Genomic DNA, 26666 nt, shown 5'->3' on the forward strand with positions numbered 1-26666 from the left:
AATGCTTGCAAATATGCAAATGGAGCTAAACATTTAGGAAAAGAATAGCCATTCTGGAAGACAGTGGAGTTGGAAATTAAGAATAAAGTTTTAATATCCACCCATAAAACCTTTTCCACAAATAGTTAGAGAGAGATCTCCAAATCACTGTGACTCACTCCGTATGGCCCTGGAAGACATTCACGGAGTGGATGGAAGGGTCCCTGAAATCCCAAAGACGGAAAGTCGTGTCCCGGGAGGAGGTCACCACAAGCCGCTGGGTGGGGTGTGTGCAACAGTGCGTTAGCTCCTGGTCATGCCCTACAACCAAAGATGACAAAAATGCAAGATCATCCACCTGCAGGTAGTTATAGAGACACAAGAATCACACAATAGTCTTTATGGTCTCTACTGCTAATACTCACTGTGAAAGTAAATGAAGGCAGTGAAAAGAAAGAAATCACTTAAAAATAGCACATGAGGTCACGCTGGGACTGGTTCTGCCTCAGGAACTACAAGTCCTTTCAGTCATGCACTCAGAGGGATGAGGAAAACGAGTGTGAGTGGAACCCACTTCCTGATCCTGACAGTTGGAAAGTCTGGCAAATCTCTTCAAAAGGCTAGGCGTGTGAACAGATTAATTCTCAATTCTTCACTCTCAGAGTAACGTCTAATAATATGGTATGTGGAGCCCTTAGTACAATACGATCTTTAATACTCAATGAGGAAATTCATTTACTGACAAATTTGCAAAAATATCTGAGGTGGGCATAATTCTAAGATCTCCCGGTAACCCCCATCCCTGGTATACACACCCTGGAGGACACCTTGCCTTGGTTTGGGCAGAACCTGTAAATGTGACGAGATTTCACTCTGGTAAGCTCAGGACATTAAAAGGAAAACAGATTTTGCAGGTATAATTGAGACCTCCAAACCAGGTGGCTTTAAGTTACTCAAAAGAAACTGCCCTGGGTGGGCCTGACCTACTCAGGCAGGCCCCTTAAAAGAGATGTTCTCCAGTAATCCAGAAGACAGCACACAATTATGTGGGAAACACCTCTGGAGGGCGCCACAGGGACCTGAGGGCACCTCTGGATGCTCAGAGTGGTCCGCAGCTGACAGGCAGCAAGGAAATAAGGACCTCAGCCTCACGCCACAACAAAAGGAGTCCTTCCAACAACAGTAGTAAGAGGACAGGCCCTAACCCTCAGATGAATTCCCAGCCCCAAGCAACACCACTTCGTCCACAAGGGCCAACGAGCATATCTGCCTAGAACTCCTGACCTAGGGAAACCATGAAGTTTTAAATCCATGTTATTTTAAGGCACTTTTCTGGAAATCTGCTACAAAGTAATAGGGAGCTAACAGACCGCCCCTTTTTCAAATATCTAGATACTACTACATGCTACGATGAAATCCCCTCAAGATAAATGTAGCTAACCAACAGCTCTCCAATGTAAACGGGATTCTTAAAAAATCACAACCTGAATAGCATGGGAACTAAAGATAATTCTGGATAAGGAGCAACTTGCAAGGTAAGACATAAACATATGCACATAAATCAAAATACACAACCGGAAAGCACAAACGTTTCTAGTACCTGTCAGAGAGTGAACAAGTTCTGCTGTCTCCACGTCGAACAGATTCGCCGTCCTGTCCCAGGAGGCCGTCACCGCCTGCTTCCCCCCAACCAGCCAGTCAGCAGCTATGACCACTCCCTGGTGGCTCTTAAGAGAGGTGAGTGGCACCCGGATGGTAGGACAGTCGCTGGACACGTCTGCGTCTACATCAGGCTCGTCTTTATCAGAGCACTCTACTTCGTCTTCGCCACATATCTGCTGCTGATGGTGAGAGCAAAGAAGAAATTCCCTGGGAATCTGGAGTCTTTTCAGACACAGCTACACAATCAAACTGTTGTCATTTGAGTTTACAGGACTCGATCTTCATTGTGGCCAATACCAGCACAGCATCCACTGCGTAACTGGAGCTCACTATCAGCTTCACGATCATCTACTTGCCTGGATCCCATGACCAAGTAGAAGAAAAAAAAAAACTAAGGCCACTATGACATCAAATGAGCTCCAGTCCATTTCCACTAACCACTAAAATAGCAAAGAAAATGATTACAAGTGTTCACCACATATTAGTAGAAATGTAATAAAATATCATTCAGAGTCAGTAATTCATCACAATAAGAAAAGAAATATTTCAGTTCTCAGGAGGTACTTAGAATTCTATTGCTATAGGAATATATATAAGAGTTCGCTTTTATTTTCCTACAACATCAAGAAGGTATCTTGTTAAAAGCTAAAATGAAAACATAAAGGCTTCAGCTCTTTAAGGAAATATGTTCACCTATTCATTCAACAAATATTTACCAGGCGCTTACACACTGCCAGGCCACATGGCGGTCTCATAGCCCGGGAGGGAGATGACCACCGTCTGACACAGACATACCGAACAACGCACAGGCCAGGTGAGGAGGGCTTGGAGCCAGAGACTGGCAATGTCCTCCTTTCACGGAGCTTACACGCTAGCAAGGCAGACAGACCACACACAAGCCTGCATGCACACACACTAGTGTGGTCACGTATGTCACACAGTAAGACACACATAGTACAGAGAAGTAATTCCCATGTACATGCACAGTGCAGAGATACAGGCCACATGTACATGTCAAATAGGAACACGTCACATACACAGTGCAGGGATATGGGGCACACGTACGCACACATGGTATAAAGGTATGTCATACGTATACTCAGTCAGTAATAGGTGCTAATAAGGAAAACAGCAGATGAAGGGATGGACAGTCATAAGGCTGCTATCTGATACAAAATTATCAGGAAGAGACTCTCTGCTAGAGTAACACTTGGGTTGGGACATGAAGGAAGCAAGGGAGTGAGGCACACAAACATCAAGGGAACAGCATTCTCAACCAAGGAATAGCAGGTGCAGAAGCCCCAAGAAGGAAGCCGACTGGGAGCCACAAGAACAAGGCCATGGCAGCAGAGGTGGGAGCAGTGAAGTTAGAGATGCACGCCAACAAGACTCAACAGAGAGAAGGTGGGAGAAACACAGATGTGGACCAAGGTCATAGCATCAAATATGAGTAGGGACTCCCAGGATAGAGCCCGGCAAGGTGGGAGGATGCTGATGAGCAGGCCCCGCAGCAGCAGGGAGCAGCAGAGAGCAGCAGGGACACACAGCTGAGCCCAGAGGACCGTGCTGAGAGCATGAACGGTCCAAGGTCTGCACAGGAAACCAGGGGGCGGGGGGGGGAGGGGGGGACACAGATGCCACTGCACGGGATCTGAGAACTGGCTGGAAGGATCTGGACGAGAGGCAGGGAGGTGGAAATCCTTGAGAAGCCTGGGCAGCATGCTGGGAGTGCACAGCTCAGGACACTCACAGGTCAGGTGCAGGGAGCAGAAGAAAAGGCCTGGTGGAAACAGGTGGGATTTCTCCAGGGAGACAGGGACTCACAATCTAGTAGTAAAGTTAGACACACGTAAGTATACACAGTTACCAATTTCAAAGCGCACTAAAGGCTACAAAGCAAAATGCAGGGGCAGTGCGTCAGGCAGGTGGTGTGCAGCTGAGCAGGACTGCAGGGTGGACAGCATAAGGGAGTGAGCACACAGCACCTAGAAGGGGCCAAGCAGGCCCACGGAGTGAAGAGCACAGCAAGACCATCCAGCCTGGGCTAGAGCCAGGGAGAGTCACACTAAGGCCAGGGGCTGGCCAAGGGCTCCCCAAGGTGACCAGTGCCACTCCAGAGAGACCCCTCCTGACATCATGCAGAGAGAAGACAATGTGGGCAGCCAGGCCTGAGACAGGGAACCAGTCAGGGGCGGGGACTGGAGATGATGACAGCTAGGGCTTAACAGCACCTGCCCCGAAGACGAAGACAGGTCCCAGCACTGTAACCTGCTCGAGGTGAGAGGGGCCTGACTGCTGACCTCATCCAGATGGGAGAAGCAACACGGTCACTAGAAATCCCGCAGGAGGAGGCCCCAATTCCTGGGCCACACGGCTTCTCAGCTCCCAGAGACCCTCGCTGCCCCCAGCAGGCAGGGGTGGTGTGGACAGTGCCTTGGGCAGGTGCAGAAGAGGGGTGCTGGGTGGGGCGGCAGGCAGCTCAACCAGCGTCGCTGGGTGCGTGTTACAGAAGGGGTATCCCGGGGCCAGAGAGGAGTGCATCCAAGAATTATGTAAGAACCAGAAGCAGTAAGATGTGACCGACCAGTGGAAATGAAAGACAAGAAGGGAAAGAAGATTATCAAAGATAATTTATTATCAAAGATAATCCCAAACGTCCTCAGAGTTTTGTTCACTGTTACCCAGATGTGCGGCAGTGCACCTACGGGGCGGTTCCGAGTGACAAGGAAGCGTGAACACGGGGATGCCCTCAGAGCGGGTCCAGGGGAGAGACCCCAGGTGCCGAAATAGATGCCAAGAACAAGGAAGAGTGGCCTGGGCTCCCATTTTAGAATGCCCCACCTATCACAATCCACGGTGGAAAGGTCGGAGTCAGAACCTTGACACAAGTCATTTTTCCAAACTACACAAGGAACTAAAAGATATTTTAAATGCGAATGTGCTAAATCCTACTCACGAGTAACTGTAAGATCTTTTAACACTAACGTGGCAAAGGGCAGGGGAAGGAGGAGAGCTGTTTGTGTGCTCTCTGCCCACGTCCTGGGGATAATTAATGTCACGTTAGCCGCTTCTAATGCCAGCAACGTCGGAACAGGAAGTACAGCACCGAATGCTAGCAGTGCCCAGAACCAAGGAGTCACCAAATCTCTCACAGAATCCAGGCTCCTGGGCAGGAAGGGCCTCTGGAAGCCACTCAGGTAACTCGCTTCGATTTTCACTTCCCAACAGGAAAAATTAAGCCATTCACTATATTAAGATAGTCAAGTCACACAAGGCTGTCACACGGTGACTTAACAGGTCATCTGTACGGCTTCCAGACACCGCCCAAGCACCTCTTTACCGATGTGGTGAACACCAAGGAAAACTCCCTGGTACATATTAACAAGCGAAAACATACGGGCACCTGGCAACTCAGCTGGAGAAGCGTCTGCCTTCAGCCCAGGTCATGATCCCAGGGTCCCAGGGTCGAGTCCTGTGTCGGGCTCCATGTTCACTGCTTCTCCCTCTCCCTCTATCTCTCCCACCCACCTGTGCTCTCGCTTACACTCTCTCTCTCGAATAAATTTAAAATCTTTAAAAAAATAGAAAAGGAGAAAACATCTGCCTAAAAGCTGTACTGCTGAAAATAACAAAATCTTTGCAGATGAGTATCTGTTCTAACATGTGGGAGAAGCAGTAAGGAAACGTGAGCCACGACTAGCAGCAAATGCTGCAGACTAGCGCAGCGTGCGTGCTGGGGGCGGCGCGGAGGGCAGGCCGCGGGGGCCTTCCGAGGCTCTGCGGAGGCTCTGCGGAGGCTCTGCTCCCTGCCGGACACAGGCTCAGCTCCATTCAGGTTACCCCCAAGCCTGAGGCAGCCCGACGCGAGCAAAATCATAAAGAAAAAAAATCAATTTAACACTGTAAATAATGTACTTGGTGTTTTTTTTTTTTTTAGATTCTATTTTTATTTATTCATGAGACACAGAGAGGCAGAGAGAGAGGTAGAGACACAGGCAGAGGGAGAAGCAGGATCCATGCGGGGAGCCCGACGCAGAACTCGATCCCGGGACCCCGGGGTCAGGCCCTGGGCTGAAGGCAGCGCTGAACCGCTGAGCCACCCGGGCTGCCCTCTACTTGGTTTTCATCAAAGTACCGGACATAATTCCCTACCTCTGCCAGAACTGGCATGTTTCTTTCTTTCTTTGAAAACAAATCCACAGCCAGCTAACGCCTTCCTTCTCTGAATCCTCTGAGGGGACCTTGGCCTCCCCTCTGCCCTGTCCTTTGTCAGCAGTACTTCCTGAGTGAACACCTATGTTAAGCGACGAAGTCTTAAGCGACTAAGGCTAAGTTAAGAATAAGTCTGATTATTCCATAATGAGAGAACATGTTGCGATAAAGATGCACTCAATTAAAAATGAACCGTTCAGACTTCTTCACTAAAGAAAACTCTTACTCACCACTGCAATTTATTAATTAGTCCATCTGCAGAGAGAACGATGTTTAAACTGCTTTAAAAAAAAAAAAATGGGGGCACCTGGGTGGTTCAGTCAGTTGAGCGACTGACTCTTGATTTTGGCGCAGGTCATGATCACCAGGTCCTGGGATTGAGCCCCATGTTGGGCTCTGAGCTCAGTGGGGCATCTGCTTGAGTGTCCCTCTCCCTCTCCCACTGCCCCCCACTCGCTCATGCTCTCTCTCAAATAAAAAAATAAATCCTGGGCAGCCCGGGTGGCTCAGCGGTCTAACCGCCTTCAGCTCAGCACAGGATCCTGGAGTCCCGGGATCGAGTCCCACATCGGGCTCCCTGCAGGGGAGCCTGCTTCTCCCTCTGCCTGTGTTTCTGCCTCTCTCTGTGTCTCTCATGAATAAATAAGTAAAATCTTTAATAAATAAATAAACCCTTAAAAAAATTTACAATTGAATGTAAAGACATGCCATCCTCCCGTCCAACTACGGCCTGAGGACACAGGCCAGGCTCCTCCTGCGCTCAGGTGCCTGGCGGGTCTCCACCCGCGTTTGCAGCACAGGACAGGCTAACCACTCGGGAAGACCAGACAGCAGAACACTGCCCAGCAGGGGAAACCGGGGAGGGGTCTCCCTGGGGAGGTCGCCCGAGGTCTCCGTGTGGCCACAAACACAGGGTGCTGGGCTGAGGGGAACAGCTGCACCCAACAGGACAAAGGTCAGCCAAGGCTCTGCGGTTTAAGCCTCAGTACGTGGGATCCCTGGGTGGCGCAGCAGTTTAGCGCCTGCCTTTGGCCCAGGGCATGATCCTGGAGACCCGGGATCGAATCCCACGTCGGGCTCCCGGTGCATGGAGCCTGCTTCTCCCTCTGCCTGTGTCTCTGCCTCTCTCTCTCTCTCTCTGTGTGACTATCATAAGTAAATAAAAAATTAAAAAAAAAAGAAATAAGCCTCAGTACGCAACCTCTCCCTAACTGCAGCAAAACCTCACGATAATCACACGAACGGACTTACACGGTTTACCTTACCAACAGAAACATGACCTAAGGATACAACTTTTAAATATTTATGGCAAATGTTTAGTATTCAAGGAAAGTGGGGTGAGAACAAACAATGCACATGTAAATGAAAGCCCCGCGTTTTCAATACCGTCTTGGCCTGTGTGGACATGGGGTGCCTGTGATGGAGGCACAGCCAGTTCGGTTTCCAGTGAGGGCCTTCCTGGATTGTCAATACGTCCTCCCACGGCTGCCACACAAGCTCTCTGTGTCTGTAAGGACACTAACCCCATGGAACCAAGGCCCCAGCCTCAAGACCTTATTACCACCTCCTTAGAGGCCCATCTCCAAATACAGCCACACTGGCAGGTTAGGGCGTCCAACTGTGGGATGAGGGGGCAGGGGGGTCACATACATCCAATCCACAAGGTACTACAGATTTATCCTAAGCTTTGCAAGTGTCCAGAACCCAACCAACATACCCCGTGTCGCGCTTTCAGGGTAAGTAAAGGTGCTGCTTACAGTAGTGTCGGCAATGGGCTGGGGTGTCGGCAGCTGGACAGCGTAACTCCAAATGTGGGCGGTCTGATCTCCAGAAGCTGAGGACAGAAATGAGGGGACAATTACCCAAGGTGCACACATGTAAAATGTGCTTTCTGCTAGGCTCTGTCACTCCGGGATCCTGAGCCACTGACAGGAGGTTCAGTGTATGATTAAGACAGTGGTTAAAAATATTCCCCCAGGCAGCCCGGGTGGCTCAGTGGTTTAGGGCCTGCCTTCAGCCCAGGGCATTACTCCGGGGTCCTGGGATCGAGTCCCACATGGGGCTCCCTGCATGGAGCCTGCTTCTCCCTCTGCCTGTGTCCCTGTCCCTCTCGGTCTCTCTGGTCTCTCATGAATAAAATAAACAAAATCTTTAAAAAAATATATCCCCCCTTTCATTTTGGGGTAAAAAGCTACAAAGGGCCAAGCAAAATTTACACCTACATTTTATCCACCATCTATCTAACCTCAGGACTCTAGTAACCCATCACACGCTACGCTGCAGCTTCTGACCATGAGGGTTCCGAGGCGTTCCCGTGCAAGTGTGTGTTCCCTCCGTTCCATATGGATGGGCTCACCACCTGCCGGGCCCCGGTGAGTGCTGAGACCTTACCTGCCCCCGCCAAGTGTGCAAGGTGCCGCTCAGACGGGGCCGAAAGACAGGGCAGTGAGGGCACACACCGGCCCAGGGACAGGCCAGACAGGCATCTGCACTCACCCTCACCGGGTACCTGCATCCTACTCCTCTCCATGGCCGCCGATGTCCCCCAAAGCGGCCTGTGTGGGTGGTGCACATTTCCTGTGCTGTCACAGGAGCTCCCTGGCTAACCTCATGCAAGCCCCCGTCGTACAGGCCTCTCTCCAGCACCATGTGCTCTGCTTCAGTTTCCAGCAGCTCTTCTCAAGTGTCTTCATCTCCTCCCTGCCCCACCTCTGCTAGTCACTGGTCTCCCTCTTCACGGTCACACACCCAACAACTTCATAAGGTGGACAGTCCCCCTTACTTTATTCCCCAATTGCTCATTCAGGCATCAACTAGCTGTGGTCGAGGCCTGTTCATGCAGGGGGCTCCCAAAGTGACTTTCCTACCACACTCTACTCCCGTGGAAAAGCACCTGGATCAGCCCCATGTTCATCCTCTAGCCTCTATCCCACGGGCCAAAGCCAGGCAGGCTTTGCTATCCACCGTGAGGATACGGCTGGCTGCCCACAGCCATGGCTGCTCACCCAGGCACCACCTCTGCCACTCTCACACTAACACAGAGCGGAGTACTTGTGACAGACCATGTGGCCCTCAAAAATAAGAACATTTACTTCTGGTCCTTCACAAAAAAGCTTGCTGACTTCCACTGTCTCCAAACATTTAACCATTTAACCTTCAAGATCACTGCCAGGGTCCCCAAAAGTCACAGGAGACTATGCATCTCAGACTCCTCAGCCCAACAATGAAAGTGTTTTTAAAAACTACTATATAAAATGGTAGCAAACCCACACTCCCACAGCCCAGGAGCCCTACTCAGAAAGGAGTAAAAGCACTGGCCCTGCAGAACACCAGGACCTGGGCCACTATTTTCCCCCTCTCGGTTTCAGGTGTGTGCAGGAACTCAGCAGCAGTGACAGGGCTCCGGAGAACCCAGTGCCCTCGGCGGAGAAACACCCAGGGCGAGCAGGAAAGCGGGCAACCAGGATGGGTGTCGTAGAGGACCTCCTGGTGGGTCACCTGCACTCTTACAGGAGCTCATCTGACTCACAATCCATGATGGTTTTAAAAAGTTCTACTCGATGTGCTTTTCTTTCTCCATTTCTCAAGTTTCACATGAAACAGCTACTGATGACCTTGTGACTTTTGTGTAAGGCACCAGTGAGAGGCAGCTCTTTCAAGATCATCAATAACTTTGCTCAAAAAGGAAAAAAAAAAAAAATCAACATACCAGTAAGAGCCAACTGCTCTGAAGGATGAAACTTTATAGAATTTACTGCAAAAAAAAAAAAAAAAGAAAGAAATTACAAAAACAGGTTTAAAATACTTATCACCACTACAGCATGTATCACAACGAAACTTTAAAAGAATTATAATAGTTCAATATTAGATCCATTCAATTAGGCAACGAATAAACACATAAGAGACTAGAGACACAAAAACACAACTGAATATAAACTATCATGTCGACAAAGTACAGGCCACACAGAAGAATACGAATAATCTACTTCTTTTCATAGATAAAGAAATCACCTAGAGTTAAAATACTTCAGGATGAAACAGAAACCACATTTAGACGACATATGGACAAGGAATACAGCAGGCGCAGGGTGACAGCCCACCCTTCCTCCTGTCCTGTTCAAGGAGCCCCCAGGAACGAAGAAGGCAGGCCCCTGCCAGCTCGGAGCAGGTCAGGATCAGAGCGGACAGCGTCCTCCTCCAGGTGTGGTAATCTGCCCATCATCTTCCCAGGGGGTGCTCCTGCACTGGATTGCATGACGGAGGAGGGAGTGCAGGGGCAAGACAGCAGCAGGAGCACACAGAGGCTGGGGCAGGTGGAGGCTGGGGGCACGCGGAGCCCGGGGGGCACATGGCGGCCGGGGGCACATGGAGGCTGTGGGGCACGCGGAAGCAGGGACACGCAGAGGCTGGGGGGCAGGCAGAGGCCAGGGGACACAGAGGCTGGGGGGCACGCAAAGGGAAGCCAGGGGCACACAGAGGCTGAGGGCACACGGAGGCCGGGGGCATGCGGAGGCTGGGGGCCTGGTCGCCGGGACCTCCCTGCCCCCAGCGAGCTCATCCTGGGGAACCGGCAACCCTGTCTCCCAGTCACCCCGACAGAGCTGAACTGGGTCAGGGCACGCCGGGCATCAGCCCTCACACCTACACGGGAGCATGTGCACGGTGTGCAAAAGAATACACAGGAGTTTCAGCAAACCGGAGCAAGGGCTTTCTGGAAGATTCAGCCAACTACGTCACTGGGATTCTATTTTTCTGAGGAACTGGAAATGCTAGAAGACACCCTATTAACTCTAGACGACAGATCACTGTGGGAAGAGCCAGTGGCAGCTGTGCCTAAACTACCAACGGCCATGTGGAGTAACGCCCCAGTGTCAAGAGGCAACTGTAAGATGAGCAGCCGCTTTGCACCTTGACGTCTATGTGACCTGGAGCTCATTCCTGGTGACGCGGGGCACAGACACAGCTTCTCTCACAGGCCCCGTGAGGTATGCGTGAAAGAACACGTGCTGAGTGCTCGGCCAAGAACTGGCATACAGCAGGCGCTTAATGACTGTTCGCAGCTGCCATGCTGGCTATGTTTAGCACTGTTTACACCGGCATAATACATGACACCTAGCACAGATCTCACCGAGGGACAATGCCACTGAACAGGCGCAGGACTGGAGGCAAGCTCAGGAGCCACGGGCAGTGGGCGGGCTGGAGCTACGCCGCCCCCCAGTCAGCACATCGTGGCTAATGCAGAGAGGGAGGACAGGGAGCCCCGCAAGCACCCTCATCAAAGACTGGCGGCAGCCCCCACACGCAGCTAGCTCAACTCCCAGGGGCCAGCCCGGTAGCAGACACGTGGTCTCCACAGGGAGCTTCGAAGACACCCGATCCGTACATGGTTTGTGTGCTGACTTTAACACAAACGTCAGAGGAACAGCACACGGAGAAAGGACAAGCTCCTGCACGGAGGCCTCCAGGTAGGCGCAGTGGCTCCAGCAGGGGCAGCTGCGCAGCTCAGCATGGGACCCTTGAGGCAGAGGGCAGGTGCACAGGAGACCCGCACGCGAGGAACCAGCCAGGACGGACACGTGTCGCACCACCTATAGTGAGTCACACGGATGAGAAATCCCGGGGGGCAGAACTCCACCCTTTAGGTTTAAGGGACCCTCCAGCGGGGAAAGCCAAAGCCAAGACATAAGCGACACACACACGGTGCCCTGGAGGACAGCGGCCGCAGAGGAAGGGAAGGCCAGACACGTCCCACTGCGTGTCACCCGGCCTCACCAAACCCAGGGCGGCGCCGCACGCCATGTGCTGGCACAGAAGGGACGTGGAAGGGACACGTGTAGGACACCCCGGAAGAGCTGGGGGTCAAAGCTGCCAGCAGGAGGGGAGGTTCCAAAGAAGGGAGAAGAGCGACAACTAGGGAACAGAGATGTTGCGCTGAGTCTGGCCACGGGCAAGGAATGTCACACGAGGGGTGGAGCACAGGGATAAGTCTGGGATACACAAAAACCAGCCAAATAAAAAGGCAATGGCAAGTAGAGCACGTACGTGGACAGCTGTGAACAATACACACATCGCCTTAATTAGATAAATCTGAGTATCCGTTTGACAATGCGTCACGCTGTAGCTACTTGGCGAGGACAAGAGTGGAGGGTGACATATGTGGCAAGGGAGCAGGTCAGGTCCTCGGTGCCTCAGGAAGAATCACTCGTCTAAAGCTCAAAAATTCAGAGATAATAAAACAGGCTATTCAGAAAAATGGAAGAAAAAAGCAGAATACATGAAGCTGTTAAAGTGGCTCCGTGTTGGGCAAGTGGAGTAAGGAGGCAGGGAACTGCAGTCATACTTTACAGGCGGCCAAACATCCGCTTCATTCGTAGGCAACATGTACACGTTTAACCGTATACAGGTCTTTCGAGGAACAAACACGCGGCAAGGAGACAAAGGCTGCAGCGCATGCTCACTTGAGCACCACCTCCACCTGTCCAGGCGCCGTTCCGCGGCCCCCAGAAGAGACTCCGTGTGAAAGGACACGAGACCCCGACGGAGGGGTGTGGCTCACAGCCCCAACAGGACAACCGATACGCCCCCGCTGCACGAAGGGGGCTCACCCAGGCCCGCAGGTGGGGGCACACCAAGCTGTGGGGTGAAGCCAGGCACCCCCTGGACCTGTCTGTGGTGCGGGGGGGAGAGGGAGCCGGGAGGCAGCACACAGGCTGGCGCAGAGGGCCCCCAGAGGGCAGTGTGCAAGATGCAGGAAGGGGCCCCCGCAGGGGGCACTCAGGGGGGCAGGAAAAGCTGCTGCGCCTGCTGCAGCAGGAAATGCAGGCAGGAAGCCCAGCGAGGACAGCAGCCCCTCAGGGCCCCACTACACGCAAAGCCGCATCAGGCTGAAGAGGAACCTCTGAAATGAACACTCGGCCTTTGACAAACATGTATTTCAGTTCCAAACTCGCTGACCTGGGGCTTTCTAGGCAACGGTAAAGGCAACGCACACCAAGTCCTACCTGCGGTCAGGGCGGCTCACACTGCTCCAGGCACAGCACCTCCCTGACCACCCACCACGGACCCACCTGCCCCCTGCAGCCAGATCAGCACACCTCCCATCAGAAGACGCCGCACGCTCAGGGTTGCTCACCTGACCCCACGTGGCCCGAGTACTTGACGAGGCACCTCCCCGTCTCTATACTCCACAGCAGAGCCGTGTGATCTGCAAGATCCAAAGAACAAGAGTAACTGACCCATCACCAACTTTATGGCCATTTCAATAAAAGGGAGAAGTTACATTTTCACTAGCATCTCTTCTACACTAATATATAATTAACTAATCAAACCATTTCCGAGGAGACAGAAGTTGGTGACCTGTCAACTGAGGCCAGGGAAGTAGTAAATAGAAGCGACACACACACGGTGTCCCAGGGACTTGGGACTCCCAGCGCCTTGTCACACTGACTGCATCTCGCCTGAGTCCCTACAGGACAAGACTGTTGTTTTGCTGAATTAACACTTTCCAGAGTATCACGGAACAATGAAATGCAAACCCAAATTCAGTTACGAATTATTTAAAATAAGAATATTCTTTTGGGCCTTTCTTCTCATATAACATGAAAATCTGGGAAATAAATGCAAATGATCCAAACAGGATTTCTGAGATAGGGGTGCCTGGGTGGCTCAGTCGGTGAAGCATCTGCCTTCAGCTCAGGCCATGATCCCAGTGTCCTGGGACGAAACCCCACATCAGGCTCTGTGTGTTAAATAAACAAAATCTTTAAAGAAAAAAAATTCTGGGACCAAAAAAGGACTCTTTCTCATTTATTTGTAATTTCCAAATATGGTGAAATGCTCGTGTGTAAATACAATTTTAAACAAGAAAGAGAACTTTCTTCGTGATTCTAACTGCTGCAACATTTTCTACTTCTTTAAAAAGCAGAACCAGGGATCCCTGGGTGGTTCAGCAGTTGAGCATCTGCCTTCGGCTCAGGTCATGACCCCGGGGTCCCTGGATCAAGTCCCATGTCGGGCTCCCTGCATGGAGCCTGCTTCTCCCTCTGCCTGTGTCTCTGCCTCTCTCTGTGTCTCTCATGAATAAATGAATAATAAATAAACAAAAATCTTAAAAAATAAAAAGCAGAACCTAGTAAATTCTCACAAGGTAGAAAGGTCATTTTCAACAAGTGAGCACCATTTTTAACTTTAGCAATTTTAATCTGAAAGAGTATTAGGTTATACACCTTGGATAGCTTTCAAAAAACCATCTTTACTTTAACGAGAAAAAAAGGATTTCTGATGCCTGCCCTGGGAGTCCCACAGGCAAACAGGGCTACCAGGGGTCCTGCTTCCACTTAAATCCTAGAACGAGACCACACAGCCCCTCCCTCGGCCGTGCCTCACAATTCAAGCAGATACGCACTCAACTGGGAGTAACAAGAAAGCCAATCAAAAAACTACCTGGTCTGTGTAAACGACATTCTCCCTTACGCTGCCGAGAACAGTACTCTGACCTAATGCCAGTGTCTGCTCACGCCGACACACGACATCACACCAGTGGACTGCAGCGACACCCACGGAGCACGCAGGGCCACGTGCTTTGGTTTCAATGACTGCTCGGCCTCCTGCCCGCGTCCAGAGCCAACGCTGCCACCAACATGGGCAGGTCAGGCGTCTGCACTGGCTATTGTGCCCGAAGTGGAGGGAGTAGCTGCGGACTCACCAGCAGACGCAGTGCCCAGCACCACGGGCTGTGTCCTCGCCACGCTGACGTCCCAGATGCCATCCCTGTGGCCAATGTATTCCTTCACAAGCTGGCACACGGCCCTCGACGTGGTGGTCTTGAAGCTGGAGACAATCTAAAACCGTGACGGGAAGGAGTATTATAGACAATTTACTGACCAAATGCATTTAAGTTAAAAAAAAAAAAAAAGAAGGTAAAACTGAGTAAGAGCTCTTGAACTGCGTAAGCGTCTGAACGGGCTATTTCAAGCATTAAGGGAACACACCGTAAGTGTAAGCAGCAGCATCCCTCCAGCTGGGTGTCACAAAGAACGAAGGCCATCCTAAGGCCTCGGAAGACCCTGACACCCCTGGCGAATCACGTGTGTCCTCCCACGGAGAAGAGAAGGTTCTGTTTACACGCTGCAAGGCTCTTCTACAAATCCAAACCATCAGCCAAATTTCCAGATTCTTTTTTTTTTTTTTTTTTTTTTTAAAGAGCTGCCAGGACATGAAAGTCGGGAAGGTATACCCACACCCTTAAAATTGCTTGAATTATTGGGGAATTTTATTTTTTCCCCATTTTTAGTAATTTACACCAACCACATATTATCAGGAGGAAAAGAGCCCAAGGTGGGGAGGAATCCAAAGACGACACTTCTAACAGACAAGGTTTGTCCAATACTGTTTATTGAGCGCGTGCTTGGGGCCGGCACTGCTCTAGGAGATGCACGTGGAGCAACAGCGGCCCCAGCCCCGGGCAGCTCACAGTCCGACGGGAACAGACAGGAGAACCACAAAGGTACACACGAGAGTGACAATGGTCTCGTATGATACACACAGCAAACAAATCTTACTTTCTCTTACAAGGAAAAATAGAAAGTGCATGAGAAAGGAAATAATGAAACACAACTCTTCAGAGTTTGGTTTTTAAACTGTTCTCAGACGGAATGGCTTTTCAGCGTTTAAGCAAATCAGAATAAAAGATTAATCAGAATAATGAAACTATAAAATCAAGTGAAAAAGACAACTTTGTGGTATTAAACAGCTATTTTGAACACTGATTTAACAAAGCCCAGAAAATCAGTCTAAATTCATTCTTAGGATAAAGACATTACAACACGATCCACTGTTACATCAACTTGGGTGTGAACAATCCAACTGTCCTCTGAAGCCGAGGAGAACTAATACAACATGTGTAATGAAGACGGACTCTTTCGGCAGAAATTCGTCTGACTCGGTTTGAATTTTATAAAAGGACTCGCTCAAACGCAAACCCATCATCTTCTTTTTCCTTCCGAAAGCTCCTATCGCATCTAAACTAGTGACACTTGACCCCACCACACAGGACAAGTTCTCTGCTGGTGTAAGGTGCCACCAGGACGTTCAATAACGAAACACGGGAGAGAATGGAGCCCGAGAAGGTGCGGAGCCCGCCTCACGTAAGTCTGAAGCCTCCTGCCCTTTCTCACACAGACGTGGCTGTCCGGAGACATGAGCCACTGCAGCCACACTCCTCACCAACCCCACGCACGCAGGAACAACAGAACGTCACCACTCAACACTCATGCCAACCCCGAGTCTGGTGGGATTTTGGAAGCAGACAATATGCAATTCATTAATGTTGTAACAAATCACTTCATGTGTTGCTTCCAAACGCTCACTACGCTTCTTTGTTCTTAAAAATCCTGACTCCCTCAAGACAGCAGAGGCTCCACAAAGACTGAATCACTCAGAGTGAATGTTCATGACAGAAAAGCAGAATGAAGTGACAAAGTGATGCTTTCACCTGTCGTCCTAGTTATTGTTTTAATTAAGATACAACCTAAAGCACTTCAACAAAACTGGAAGGGCTTTTTCACAGTGAGAGTGAGTTATCTTTATAAAAACGTGTATGAGGGACGCCTGGGGGGCTCAGCAGTTGGGCGTCTGCCTTTGGCCCAGGTCAAGATCCCAGGGTCCTGGGATCGAGTCCTGCGTCGGGCTCCCTTCATGGAGCCTGCTTCTCCCTCTGCCTGTGTCTCTGCCTCTCTCTGTTGTCTCTCATGAATAAATAAATAAAATCTTTAAAAGTAAATAAATAAATAAAAATAAAAACATGTATGTACATTCCGGAAGTTTCTCTACAGCAACTGCCACTTAGACGGGCACACCTTCCTCCCGGCAGACACGAGCGGCCCGTCCTCAGGTGCCCAGGAAGGCAGGCCTCTTCTGGTCCGCTGAGCGCACGTGGGAGCACCAAGCACCGAGCACACTGCTCGTCGTCAGGGCTGAGTCAGGAAGCAAGTACTGCTGCCTTTAAGTGCGCTCCCGCCTCGTGCTACCACCAAGAACACACGCTGCAGCATGGATCAGAGTCCATGGGTCAGACTCTGGTATCAGAGTCCTTCCTCAAGTTTTAGACAACATCTCACAATATTATTCCTTTCTGCGCACAATAAAGATCAGTAATAGCATGTTTCTTATACATGGACATTAATTTGAAAGATCTAAAATGACTGGGGCTTTAAATATATTGTAATACATTTTTTTTAAAAGCACAGTATTCTAGTTTGTATCCTTCCCTTGGCCCAAATCTTGGTTTTCACTAATGCCAATAAGGGATAACTTTACACACTCCTTGCATCTTCTACTTCAGCAATACCCTAAAGGTCCCCAAATTCTAACACTGTACATTGTATAAATAAGCTGTACCCAGTGGAATGAACAATATACTTCAAAATAACATACCGAGGTCAGATGACGAAGAACATAATCTTACAACACGTTTTGAATAAAAGTTTAATGTTAATACATCTAAAAACTTAAATATAAGCTAAATACATAATAAATTTTTTAATTAAGCACTGTTACTCTAGAGTTATCAAAGGAAACACAAGAAAATGTAATCTACATTCGTATTAGAAAATGCAATCTACATTCATATTTTAATAACGAAGAAGTACTAAAAATTTTCAAATCAACAGAAGCAGCCGTAGGACCGCATGTGCTCTATTGACTGCAGTTAACCTCATCGTGGATGTCCTGCTCAGTAACTCCAAGCCCAAGGAAAACAATGGGAAACGCAGGACGTTACCAAGAACTACTTACACTGCCACAGCACACTCACCACAAATTTCAACTTTTCCCTCAGGTTTAGCAAAAGGAACGTCCATTTGTTACGGTCATGAATTAATTTATCTTTTGTATATTCAAAACACTCCAAAGTAAAAATGCACACAAAGTTACTGCAAAATATTACCTTAATGCAGAACTCCCTCCTCACAGGTAAACTTGTTTCCAAATAATTAAATCCTTGCCACTTTCAGAGGGTCAGAACAAGATAATTTTTTAAAAACCAAAATATCACAAGTGTCCCTATGAGCCCTGGAGACAGACCTTCAGGAAGATAGGATACTTAGAAAATGAGAAAGAAGAGGCAGCTAAACGGGAAAACGTGGCTGTGGCTCAGAAGCGCATCTTCGCTGCTTCCCGGCAGCACGTTCTCCACACGCAGAGCCTCTGCCCCAAGCCACAGAACAATGCAAAATGTCTCTTCCCTCAAAAATGACAACACGTTTGACCGTCAGCAAGTACCCGGGCGGAGCAGCAGGCCGGTGTGCACACCCAGAGTACTCCCTGCAAAAGCCCAGCGTCTCTACACACCAGAAGCTCCTCTTTGCCGGTTACACATTTCTAACTGGAAAATGTGCAGCTTCAAGTACACGTCAGCGCAGCGCAAATACCACAGGAGCGGCCCGAGGGCCAGCGCCCGGCATACCTTGCTGGTGGAGGCCTTGTACGTGGTCTTCAGTTTCTGAGAGAGCTGGCTGGTGCTGTGGCTGGCTGCAGAGACAGAGAAGTGACAGTCGGGATACGCGCATAGCCGCCGGGCGGGCCGACCTCAGCGGGGCAGGCCGGGGCCAGCCAACTCCGGCTCTCATCCCGCACGGGAGGACGGTGGACGCCGAGGGTGCGTCTGTCCGTGCGGGTGAGGCAGCCACAGCACTGCGGCAACAAGAGGCTGGGCTCCCCAGGGCCTCCTCCCCCCTCTCCGCCCAGGCCTGCCCAGGACTGCTGACAGCACCGAGCAAATCAGTCCACGGCCCGCGCTCAGTCCCACGCGCCCCCACTGGCGGGGAGCAGGGCAACCCCAGGGGGAAGGCCCCGGGGGGGGAGGCTGGGGCAACCCCATCAGGCGCGCTCGCCCTCACCTTTCGTTTTGAGCTGGCCCTTACTCAGTTCCGCACCATCGATGGCTTGTCCTTCAGCTGCTAAGCGTTCATTCAGAGTCTCGATTTCCCTACGCACTGGGAATAAAAAAGTGGTTTTCAAAGACGTAAGGCACGCACTTCCGGAACCTGAGTACAAAAGAACGTCAATACAGAAGTACCTCTAATGCAGGTATGAACGTGCCCCTGAGGCACAAGATCACAGTTCAGAGAGTTCTCAAAAAACTCAAGACGCCTGTCAGAGACTCGGAGCCCCCTCCCTCCCGCGCTCCCCCCCAGCGGGAGGACTGTGCTATCAGGGCTCTGGAGCATGGCTCCTGGACTGCACTCCAGCTCATGGCCTTTGTACTTTACTCTCTACATGGACAGTTTTCTGAGGCTGTCCAAAATTTAGTGAAATGTGTAGAGTCCAGCTGAGGACGCTGAAATTGGGGTAAACACACACCATGACAAAGCGCGGCCACTGCTGTGTGGCACCACAGAGCACCAAGCAAGGATCCTATACAACAGACGAACAACTGAGGGACAGTGAGGAGACGAAACTAGGAAGCACGGAGCCACAGCGCAAGAAGAGGAAGGACATTAGTCATCAAGAAGAGAATCAGCAGACACTCAGCTGAGGCTCTTCCTGGCACCAAGGCCTCCGGAACAGGCCTCCTCGTCCACCCACAGGGATGAGCAACACCCAGGGAAGGGACCTGGCCACAGACCCCAGCCATGGCAGCAATGTGGCAGGACCATTACGCGGCCACACATCCCCCCGCGCCAGGACCGTGCACCTGCCACTACGCCATGCCACCTCCCAGCACCGGGCACCCTCTCCTCGGGCTCCAGGGAGATGAAGGGGCTGGGTCAGGCCACGGAGAGGCTGAGGGCAAAGGCTCTGAGCTGATCCACCTGAGCGCTCTTGCTTGTCGCTCACAGGCCATGGGGGCGCCATCAAAACCAGTCAGCATGAAACTGTATAAACTCAAAGTACCTCTAGCATTAGTCATTTGTGACCCTATAGTTGTTCTTTTTTTTTTTTTTTTTTTTTTTCAGTATGCTCCACATGAAGAACAAGGCAGGGCTTGAACTCATGACCCTGAGGATCAAGACCTGAGCCGAGATCAAAAGTCGGACACTTAACTGACTGAGCCACCCAGGCACCCCTGTAATCCTATTCTTTTCTTCAACTGCATGAATTCATAAGACAGAAGGCCTTACATCACAACAGACACTCACTAACACTTAGGTCATTACAACTGATACTTTAAAGAAAAAAACCCTTAAAAATCAGAAGCAGTGGGGATCCCTGGGTGGCTCAGCAGTTTGGCGTCTGCCTTCGGCCCAGGGCGTGATCCTGGAGTCCCAGGATCGAGTCCCGCATCAGGGTCCCCGCAGGGAGCCTGCTTCTCCCTCTGCCTGTGTCTCTGCCTCTCTCTCTCGGTCTCTCTCATGAATAAATAAAATCTTTAAAAAAAAAAAAAATCAGAAGCAGTGCATGGTACCTAATTTTTACTTCATAAAAACTTTGAATAATTTCTCCCTCTATAAATTTCCAAGATGAACTTAAATAAGAATCCAAAAACAAAACACTAAATTGTCCAAGAGCAGAGTTTAAATGACATGGGATTACATTCTCTTCACTACAGATTCAATCACATCACTTAGTTCTAGAGCAAAAATTATTTTAATGCAAATGCTGTTTACTACTACTCAATTCTGAAATAATGGTAGAAAGCATGAAGAGCAGATTATAGTTACATTTGCATAGTATAGATTTTATCAACACACACCTTACAAAAATAATTAGCACTGTGAAGTCATGGAACAGTGAGTAGGTACAGGACAGGTTTGTTTCCTGATGTTCCACAGGGAAGCTTGAGTGCACATGGCCTAAAGCTGACAAGTTAAAAGTGAACTACGTTTACAAAAATAATCACAAGAACTAAAAGCAAAAAAATGCAGAAAATGTTTTCCTTTGCAGAATGGAATAGGTCGACAGGCAAGGGTAATAATGGTAATTATCTTCTTATATTGCTTCTTTTTCTTTTTTTGCAAGTTATCTCTACACCCAATGTGGGGCTCGAACTCACAACCCCAATATCAAGAGCCAACTGAGCTGGCCAGGAGCCCCTATGCTGCTTGATTCTTTAAGCAAAGGCAGGCATTCCTTCTAAAATAAAATTTCAAAAGAAAAAACACAGCTAATAAGCTAATTAAAAAATTCTTTTGATTTACCTTTAATAAGTCAAACAGATAATACATTCAGGAAATTCTCAATATACAGTGTACTTTGTGTAGGAGTGGTTATGAGATGCATTTATTTTTCATAAAATCGCAATGTGGCCAAGTGAGGCTGGCACAATAGTACCCAACCCAAAAGTAACCTGTGGGCACATTGCTTCCATGCTGAAGGGGCCCTGCAGGTGCAATGAAGGGGAGGACTTCTGATGGGGAGGTCACCCTGCATGACCCGGTGACGCATCTCCCCTCCCATCCGAGGAATGGCCCTGGGACGTGCTAGGAGGACTCCAGCCACTGACAGCTGTGAAGGTGGAGTCGAAAGACTTCGAGGCGAAGAGCGAGTCAGGCTCGAGATGCCAGGAGTGCCAACAGGGAGACGGCCACCGCCGTCCCCACACTGCAGGGAACTGCAACCCGCCACATGGCACACAAGCCGGAGATGGGCTCCCCCTCACAGCTCCAGGAGCACAGCACCCCGACACTGGGTTTTAGTGTGGTGACAGAGCCACGCCAGGCTTCTGACTACTGAGCCTGAAGTCACTAAGTCTGTGGGATTCTACGTCACTACACATGATACTGAGTAGGAGCAGACACAGTGGTGAAGGTCTACCCAAAAACTGTATAGAAGTTTATTAACACAGGAAATACTCACATTCTAAGTTTTCAATATAAAGGTTTTCAAACTCTCTCTCTATTTGACCAAACAGTTCCAGAAGTGTACTGCGAACCGAGGAAGGCAGCTTAGAATCCTGAAAAGGAAGATTCTGTTCAAAATGAAGAAGAAACTCTTCCAAAGTCAATTGTCATGTCTTAAATTCTCATTTCTTACACGTAAAATGTTTAAAGAACTTATTTTCACATCTCTACAGATAGACGAAACTACGATCCAGCGATATAAGAGGCCACCCAGCAGAGTACAGGATTCAAGAACAGGCACTTGTTCAAAGGAACATTTCTCCTTTAACACGGCAAGGAATAAGCCTACCTTATTCAAAAACTTCCAAATCTGTAGAGAAGGAAAACAGTTCCCATAAATGAAGTGTTATTATTCGCAGCCTTTAAGTTCTACCATACAATATAATAAATCAGTTTTAATGAACTATATGCTAATAGAAGTGCTTTCAAAGTTCTCTCAACTAGTGTGCTTCAGGCAAAAGTACTGGACACTTCCCGCAACTACACTTAATACCTACAAGAGTAGGGAAGAGGGAAACACGAGAAATCTGACCTGGAAGAGCAAAACGTGTAAGCTCGACAAAACCGGACTGTTCCATGCCCAGCAGCACCACACTCTGCGTGCCTGCCTCTCCACGTGTCTGTACACCTGCAGCTGCGTCCACACTCACGGGAAGCCCGTGAGCAGAAGCTACATCTCTGCCGAACTTCTAGGTACAAAGGGGTGGGCGGTGTCCTCGGCACCACCTGAGCTCACACGCACGTACTTCCTGGACGCTGCCGGAGATGGGGAGATGGGAGAGTGCACACTCTGCTCCCATCTCCAGAGGGCAAGGCCTGGGCCCTCCTTTGTGTGCCTTCCACACTTACGAGTATTTTCAAGTAGAATTTAATGAATTGCAAATAAAAAGACATACAATGTGTATTCAACTTCCTGATTAAGTTCCAAGAAGACAAAAATTTGAAGCAAAATGACCTCTAATGGCCTATGTATTTCAGCAATGTTTTCAAATAACATGATGTACAAGTAAATTTGACAAACTAGTTAAAACTGTTTATGAAGTCACATGTTCAAAACCTAAAACCTGCCAGAATGGTAACACAGCCTCCATCAGCACCCCTCTAAAGGGCCAACGAAAAATATGAAAAGAGAGAGAACTTGAAGGAACAGTGAAAAGTAAAACAGACCATCACCGTGAACACTTACCGCGCTCCCCACCTTGCCTCGGGGCCTATGCATATTCCGTTCCCTCTCTGCACCATGCTCCTCCTGCACCCTCGTCCAGAAGTCCCTCTCACCAGGGCACCCGGAGAGAAGCCTGTCTGCACCCTACAGCGAGGCCAAATCTCCTCAGTGTATTAATTCCTACTCACCTATGCCCACAGTGTTTTAGATCCTGTTAGTCATAGCACTGAACTATGACATTCATCGAGCAGTAAATGCAGACGGTCATCGTAACCAGAGACAGAACTGGGACGTCCACACGAACCTCACCTGACAATCAGGAAGCGGGATGCGCAGGGAGACGAGACCTGTTCCAAGAGGCACGTGGAGCCACATGAGCGCACTCCGGGCCAGGCTGCTGGGGCCGTCCCATTGCACAGACCCTACGGAGAAGTGCTGAGCTCTGGGTACCACTTCAGGAAAAAAACTCAGGGCACAAAAGCCAGTGACTCGGCAAAGCTTTTAAACCCACACCTGATCCCATCAGCACATCCTGGATGCAGGAGGCCTGTGTGCACAACGTGCACAGATTCAGCAGCACTCTGCAGCCACAGGCTTCGCGCCCCCACACTGAGCATGCACATCTGTGAACCTAGGAAGCGTGAACCACCACCATGGCTCATTCACACTATCTTCATGTGGGAGGGCACCGCTCCCCAACAAATGACCGTAACCTTGTCTAGAAAGCGCTGGGCTGCTGTTTAACTCGAATCCACTGGTCATGGGCCACGCATCTCAGACCCCTCCACCTCACCTACCATGCCAACTGCTGGCAACAGACACCACTGCTACTGTCTTCCTGCTGAGCCAGACAGAGCACCTCACCCCAGCCATCCAGGGAACTCCTCAACAAGGCGGCCCCGTCGAGGGAATGCCAACGACACAAAGACGAGGACCCTCCGAGCGGCGTGGTAGCCAGGCTGCTCAGCTTGCAGGACTCTACATGACCTCCACAAGGGTTACCCTGACGCCATCACCCACTATCTTACATCACAATGGAGGAGGGGCATTCACAAGGCCATGCAAAGACACATTTACCTCAAATGGCAGCTAACTCCAGAAGATGCTAGCAAAGGAGGGTGCGGGACTTTCACCACTAGAAACCTAACAAAAAAAGTATCCTAGGCTACTTACCTGCACGGTCCAATATGGTGGCCAGCAGCCACATGTGGCTATTTAAATGTAAACATAAATTACAAACTTAAAAATCTCTCAGTCACACTAGCCACATGTGTCTCTGTGTAGGTGTTATATCTGATAGTTGTTTGAATGGGTTATTAAGGGAAGAGGGGATTGTTTTGTTTTGGTAACCCACTCTTTTTCTCTACTTTGGAGACCTCTATGTATTTGGCTATTTCTAGAACATCACAGACACAATCAGCACAAACTCACCTGTCCTTCCAACATTTCTCTGGGTAGAGCTGTCCTCTCTTGCTCGGAGCTGTTAGTTCTTCTTATGGAAAGGCTGTGAGATTTGCGTTTCTGTTTTGCTTGGCGAGCAGCAGAGCAAGTCCCGCTTTCTGTGGGCATTACTTCTAGAAGGTGATGTCCTGCTCCCTCCTGCAATAAGCTAAACAACAGGAAAACAAGTACTTGATTTCAGATATGGCAAACTAAAATGAAGGAAAAAATGGTCAACAATTTGTACTTTAAATTCCAATCGCCTTTACTGTGGCTGTATTTACTATGTCATTTAGAATGTGACAAATTAATGTTTGGTAAGACAGAGGGACTGGGTGGCTCAGTGGTTGAGCACCTGCCTCCGGCCCAGGGCGTGATCCTGGGATTCCCAGGATTGAGTCCCGCACTGGGCTCCCAACAGGCAGCCTGCTTCTCCCTCTGCCTGTGTCTCCACCTCTGTCTTCCATAAATAAGTAAATAAGTAAATAAATAAATAAATATTTTTAAAAATACATCTTTGTTAAGAAAGAGACCACAGCCTTTGTCAAAGAAGTCATTTTTTATTAAATTTTGTTAACAAGTTTTGAAAAAAATCAACTAGCATAGAAGGGCTTAAAATACAGTTTTCCATTAACTAACCTTCCCAGCCTTGGCCTCCTCCCCAGAGAGAACAGAGTCTAATCACATGTCCTAGCCTCACAGCAATGCTGTCCAAGAGAAATGCAATACAAACCACACACACAACGGCAAATTTTCTAGTAGCCACATTAAAAAAAAAAAAAAAAGGTAAAAACAAGTGAAATCACTTTTAATGATTTATTTAGTCCACTGTGCCTCAAATACTCTAGGCAATGTGAAAAACACAAACCACCAAAATATTCTCCAAAGCAGCTCTAATCTCTTCTAGTCCCATCATCGATGTAGGAGGATCCTGTTCTCCAGTCTTATTTGCTACGTTCACTATGCTGATTTTCAGCGGCCCGGACAGGCAGAGGAGTATTTTCAGCGGCCCGGACCGTATTTTCACACGGTCTTCACGTGTGGCACGCACACTCCCCCGGGGGCTGCTCATACCCCACATCTTTCTGTACACTTATCTGCAGTCTAAATACCCTTCACAGTAAAATGTTTCCCCTCACCTTTTGCCCATTTTCTAATAGGACATTGGGTTTTTACTATCTAGATTTGAGAGTTCTCCATTTTTCCCTCATGAATTACACGTCAGGTGTGCGGGTTGCCAAGTTTCCGCTGGTATGTAACTTGTCTTTTATCCTAAAGGGGTTTTTTTCCAAAGCAAAACTTTCAAATTCTGATGAAATCCCACTGATCAATTATCTTCCTCCTATGGATCATACTTCTAGAGTCATGTCTAAGAACTTTTTATCAATCCTAGCTCCTAAAAAATTGTTTTCTTTTTTTTTTTTTTTTTTTTTTTTTAAAAATTGTTTTCTTCTTTAAATTTTAGTACACAATATTTAAATTTACAAGCTCCTCTGGGCTCATACTTGCATCAAGCTGTGAAGTTTAGATCGAAGAGTATCTTTGTTTTGGGTTTTCTTATTTCATTCTTTGCTGATAATATCCAATTATTCTAGCACATGTTGAAAACTATCCACCCTACAATGTGTTGAGAAACTTTGGCATCTTGATCAAAAATCAGTTGGCTATAGTTACGTGGGATTATTTCTCAGTTCTCTATTCTGTTCACCTGATCTATGTTATCTATTTCTCTACAAACAACACAGTACTTTTCAAGCTTTATTTGGTCTCTACACTCAATATGGGGCTCAAACTCACCACCCCAAGATCCAGAGCCAGAGGCTCTTCCTACTGAGCCAGCCAGGCACCCCTGCCATTCATAGTCCCGATGACTGTGCTATCTTGAAACCATTTAGTGATTCCTATCACTTAAATCTTTTTCAAAATTGTGTTAGCTCTTCTAGTTCCTTTGCCTTTCCATATAAATTTGGAATAATCTTTCCCAAATCTACAAAAATCTTCATGGAATTTTAACAGGAATTGTTTAGTCTATTCATCAATTTGGAGAGAAGTATTATCTTTATCATGTTGAGCCTTCCGATCTATGAATATGGTATATGACTCATTTATTGAGATCATCTTTTCTTCCCTCAGTTTTGTAGATTTCCACAAAGGAGTCCTACATATGTCCTTTCAAATTTACACTCAAGTCTGAATTTTTATTTTCTGAATAATTTTAAATAAAACTGTATTTTTAATTCCATTTCAGGTTAATTAGTAGTATCCTACTTTGTTGAACTCCTTAGTTCTAGGAGATTTCTTATAGATACTTTGGCATTTTTTTAAGTAGACTATTATGTCATCTGAAAAAAAGGACAGTTTTTCTTCCT

The 26666-nt window shown here is 48.6% G+C and overlaps 1 protein-coding gene across 15 annotated transcripts in view; it reads right to left on the reverse strand.

Annotated features, from left to right (window-relative positions):
* WDR37 (WD repeat domain 37) overlaps window positions 1–26666 on the reverse strand; it is an 89073-nt gene that overhangs the window by 52717 nt on the left and 9690 nt on the right. For 7 of the 15 annotated variants that reach the window (XM_049101373.1, XM_025445285.3, XM_049101395.1 and 4 more), the window contains exons 2-11: window positions 24289–24466; window positions 21649–21745; window positions 18750–18845; window positions 18317–18381; window positions 14558–14693; window positions 12986–13057; window positions 9563–9607; window positions 7611–7687; window positions 1580–1820; window positions 159–300 (exon numbers count right to left, since the gene is read on the reverse strand). In XM_049101373.1, coding sequence (XP_048957330.1) covers window positions 159–300; window positions 1580–1820; window positions 7611–7687; window positions 9563–9607; window positions 12986–13057; window positions 14558–14693; window positions 18317–18381; window positions 18750–18845; window positions 21649–21745; window positions 24289–24426 — 1109 coding nt within the window. In that variant the 5' untranslated portion in view covers window positions 24427–24466. Of the gene's footprint in view, window positions 1–158; window positions 301–1579; window positions 1821–7610; window positions 7688–9562; window positions 9608–12985; window positions 13058–14557; window positions 14694–18316; window positions 18382–18749; window positions 18846–18928; window positions 19321–21648; window positions 21746–23654; window positions 23860–24288; window positions 24467–26666 lie in introns of those variants that run through there. The other 8 variants (XM_049101374.1, XM_025445283.3, XM_049101381.1 and 5 more) reach the window with 7 other exon arrangements.

The sequence above is a fragment of the Canis lupus genome, chromosome 2 (genome assembly GCF_003254725.2).
Source record: "Canis lupus dingo isolate Sandy chromosome 2, ASM325472v2, whole genome shotgun sequence".
Classification (NCBI taxonomy): domain Eukaryota; kingdom Metazoa; phylum Chordata; class Mammalia; order Carnivora; family Canidae; genus Canis; species Canis lupus.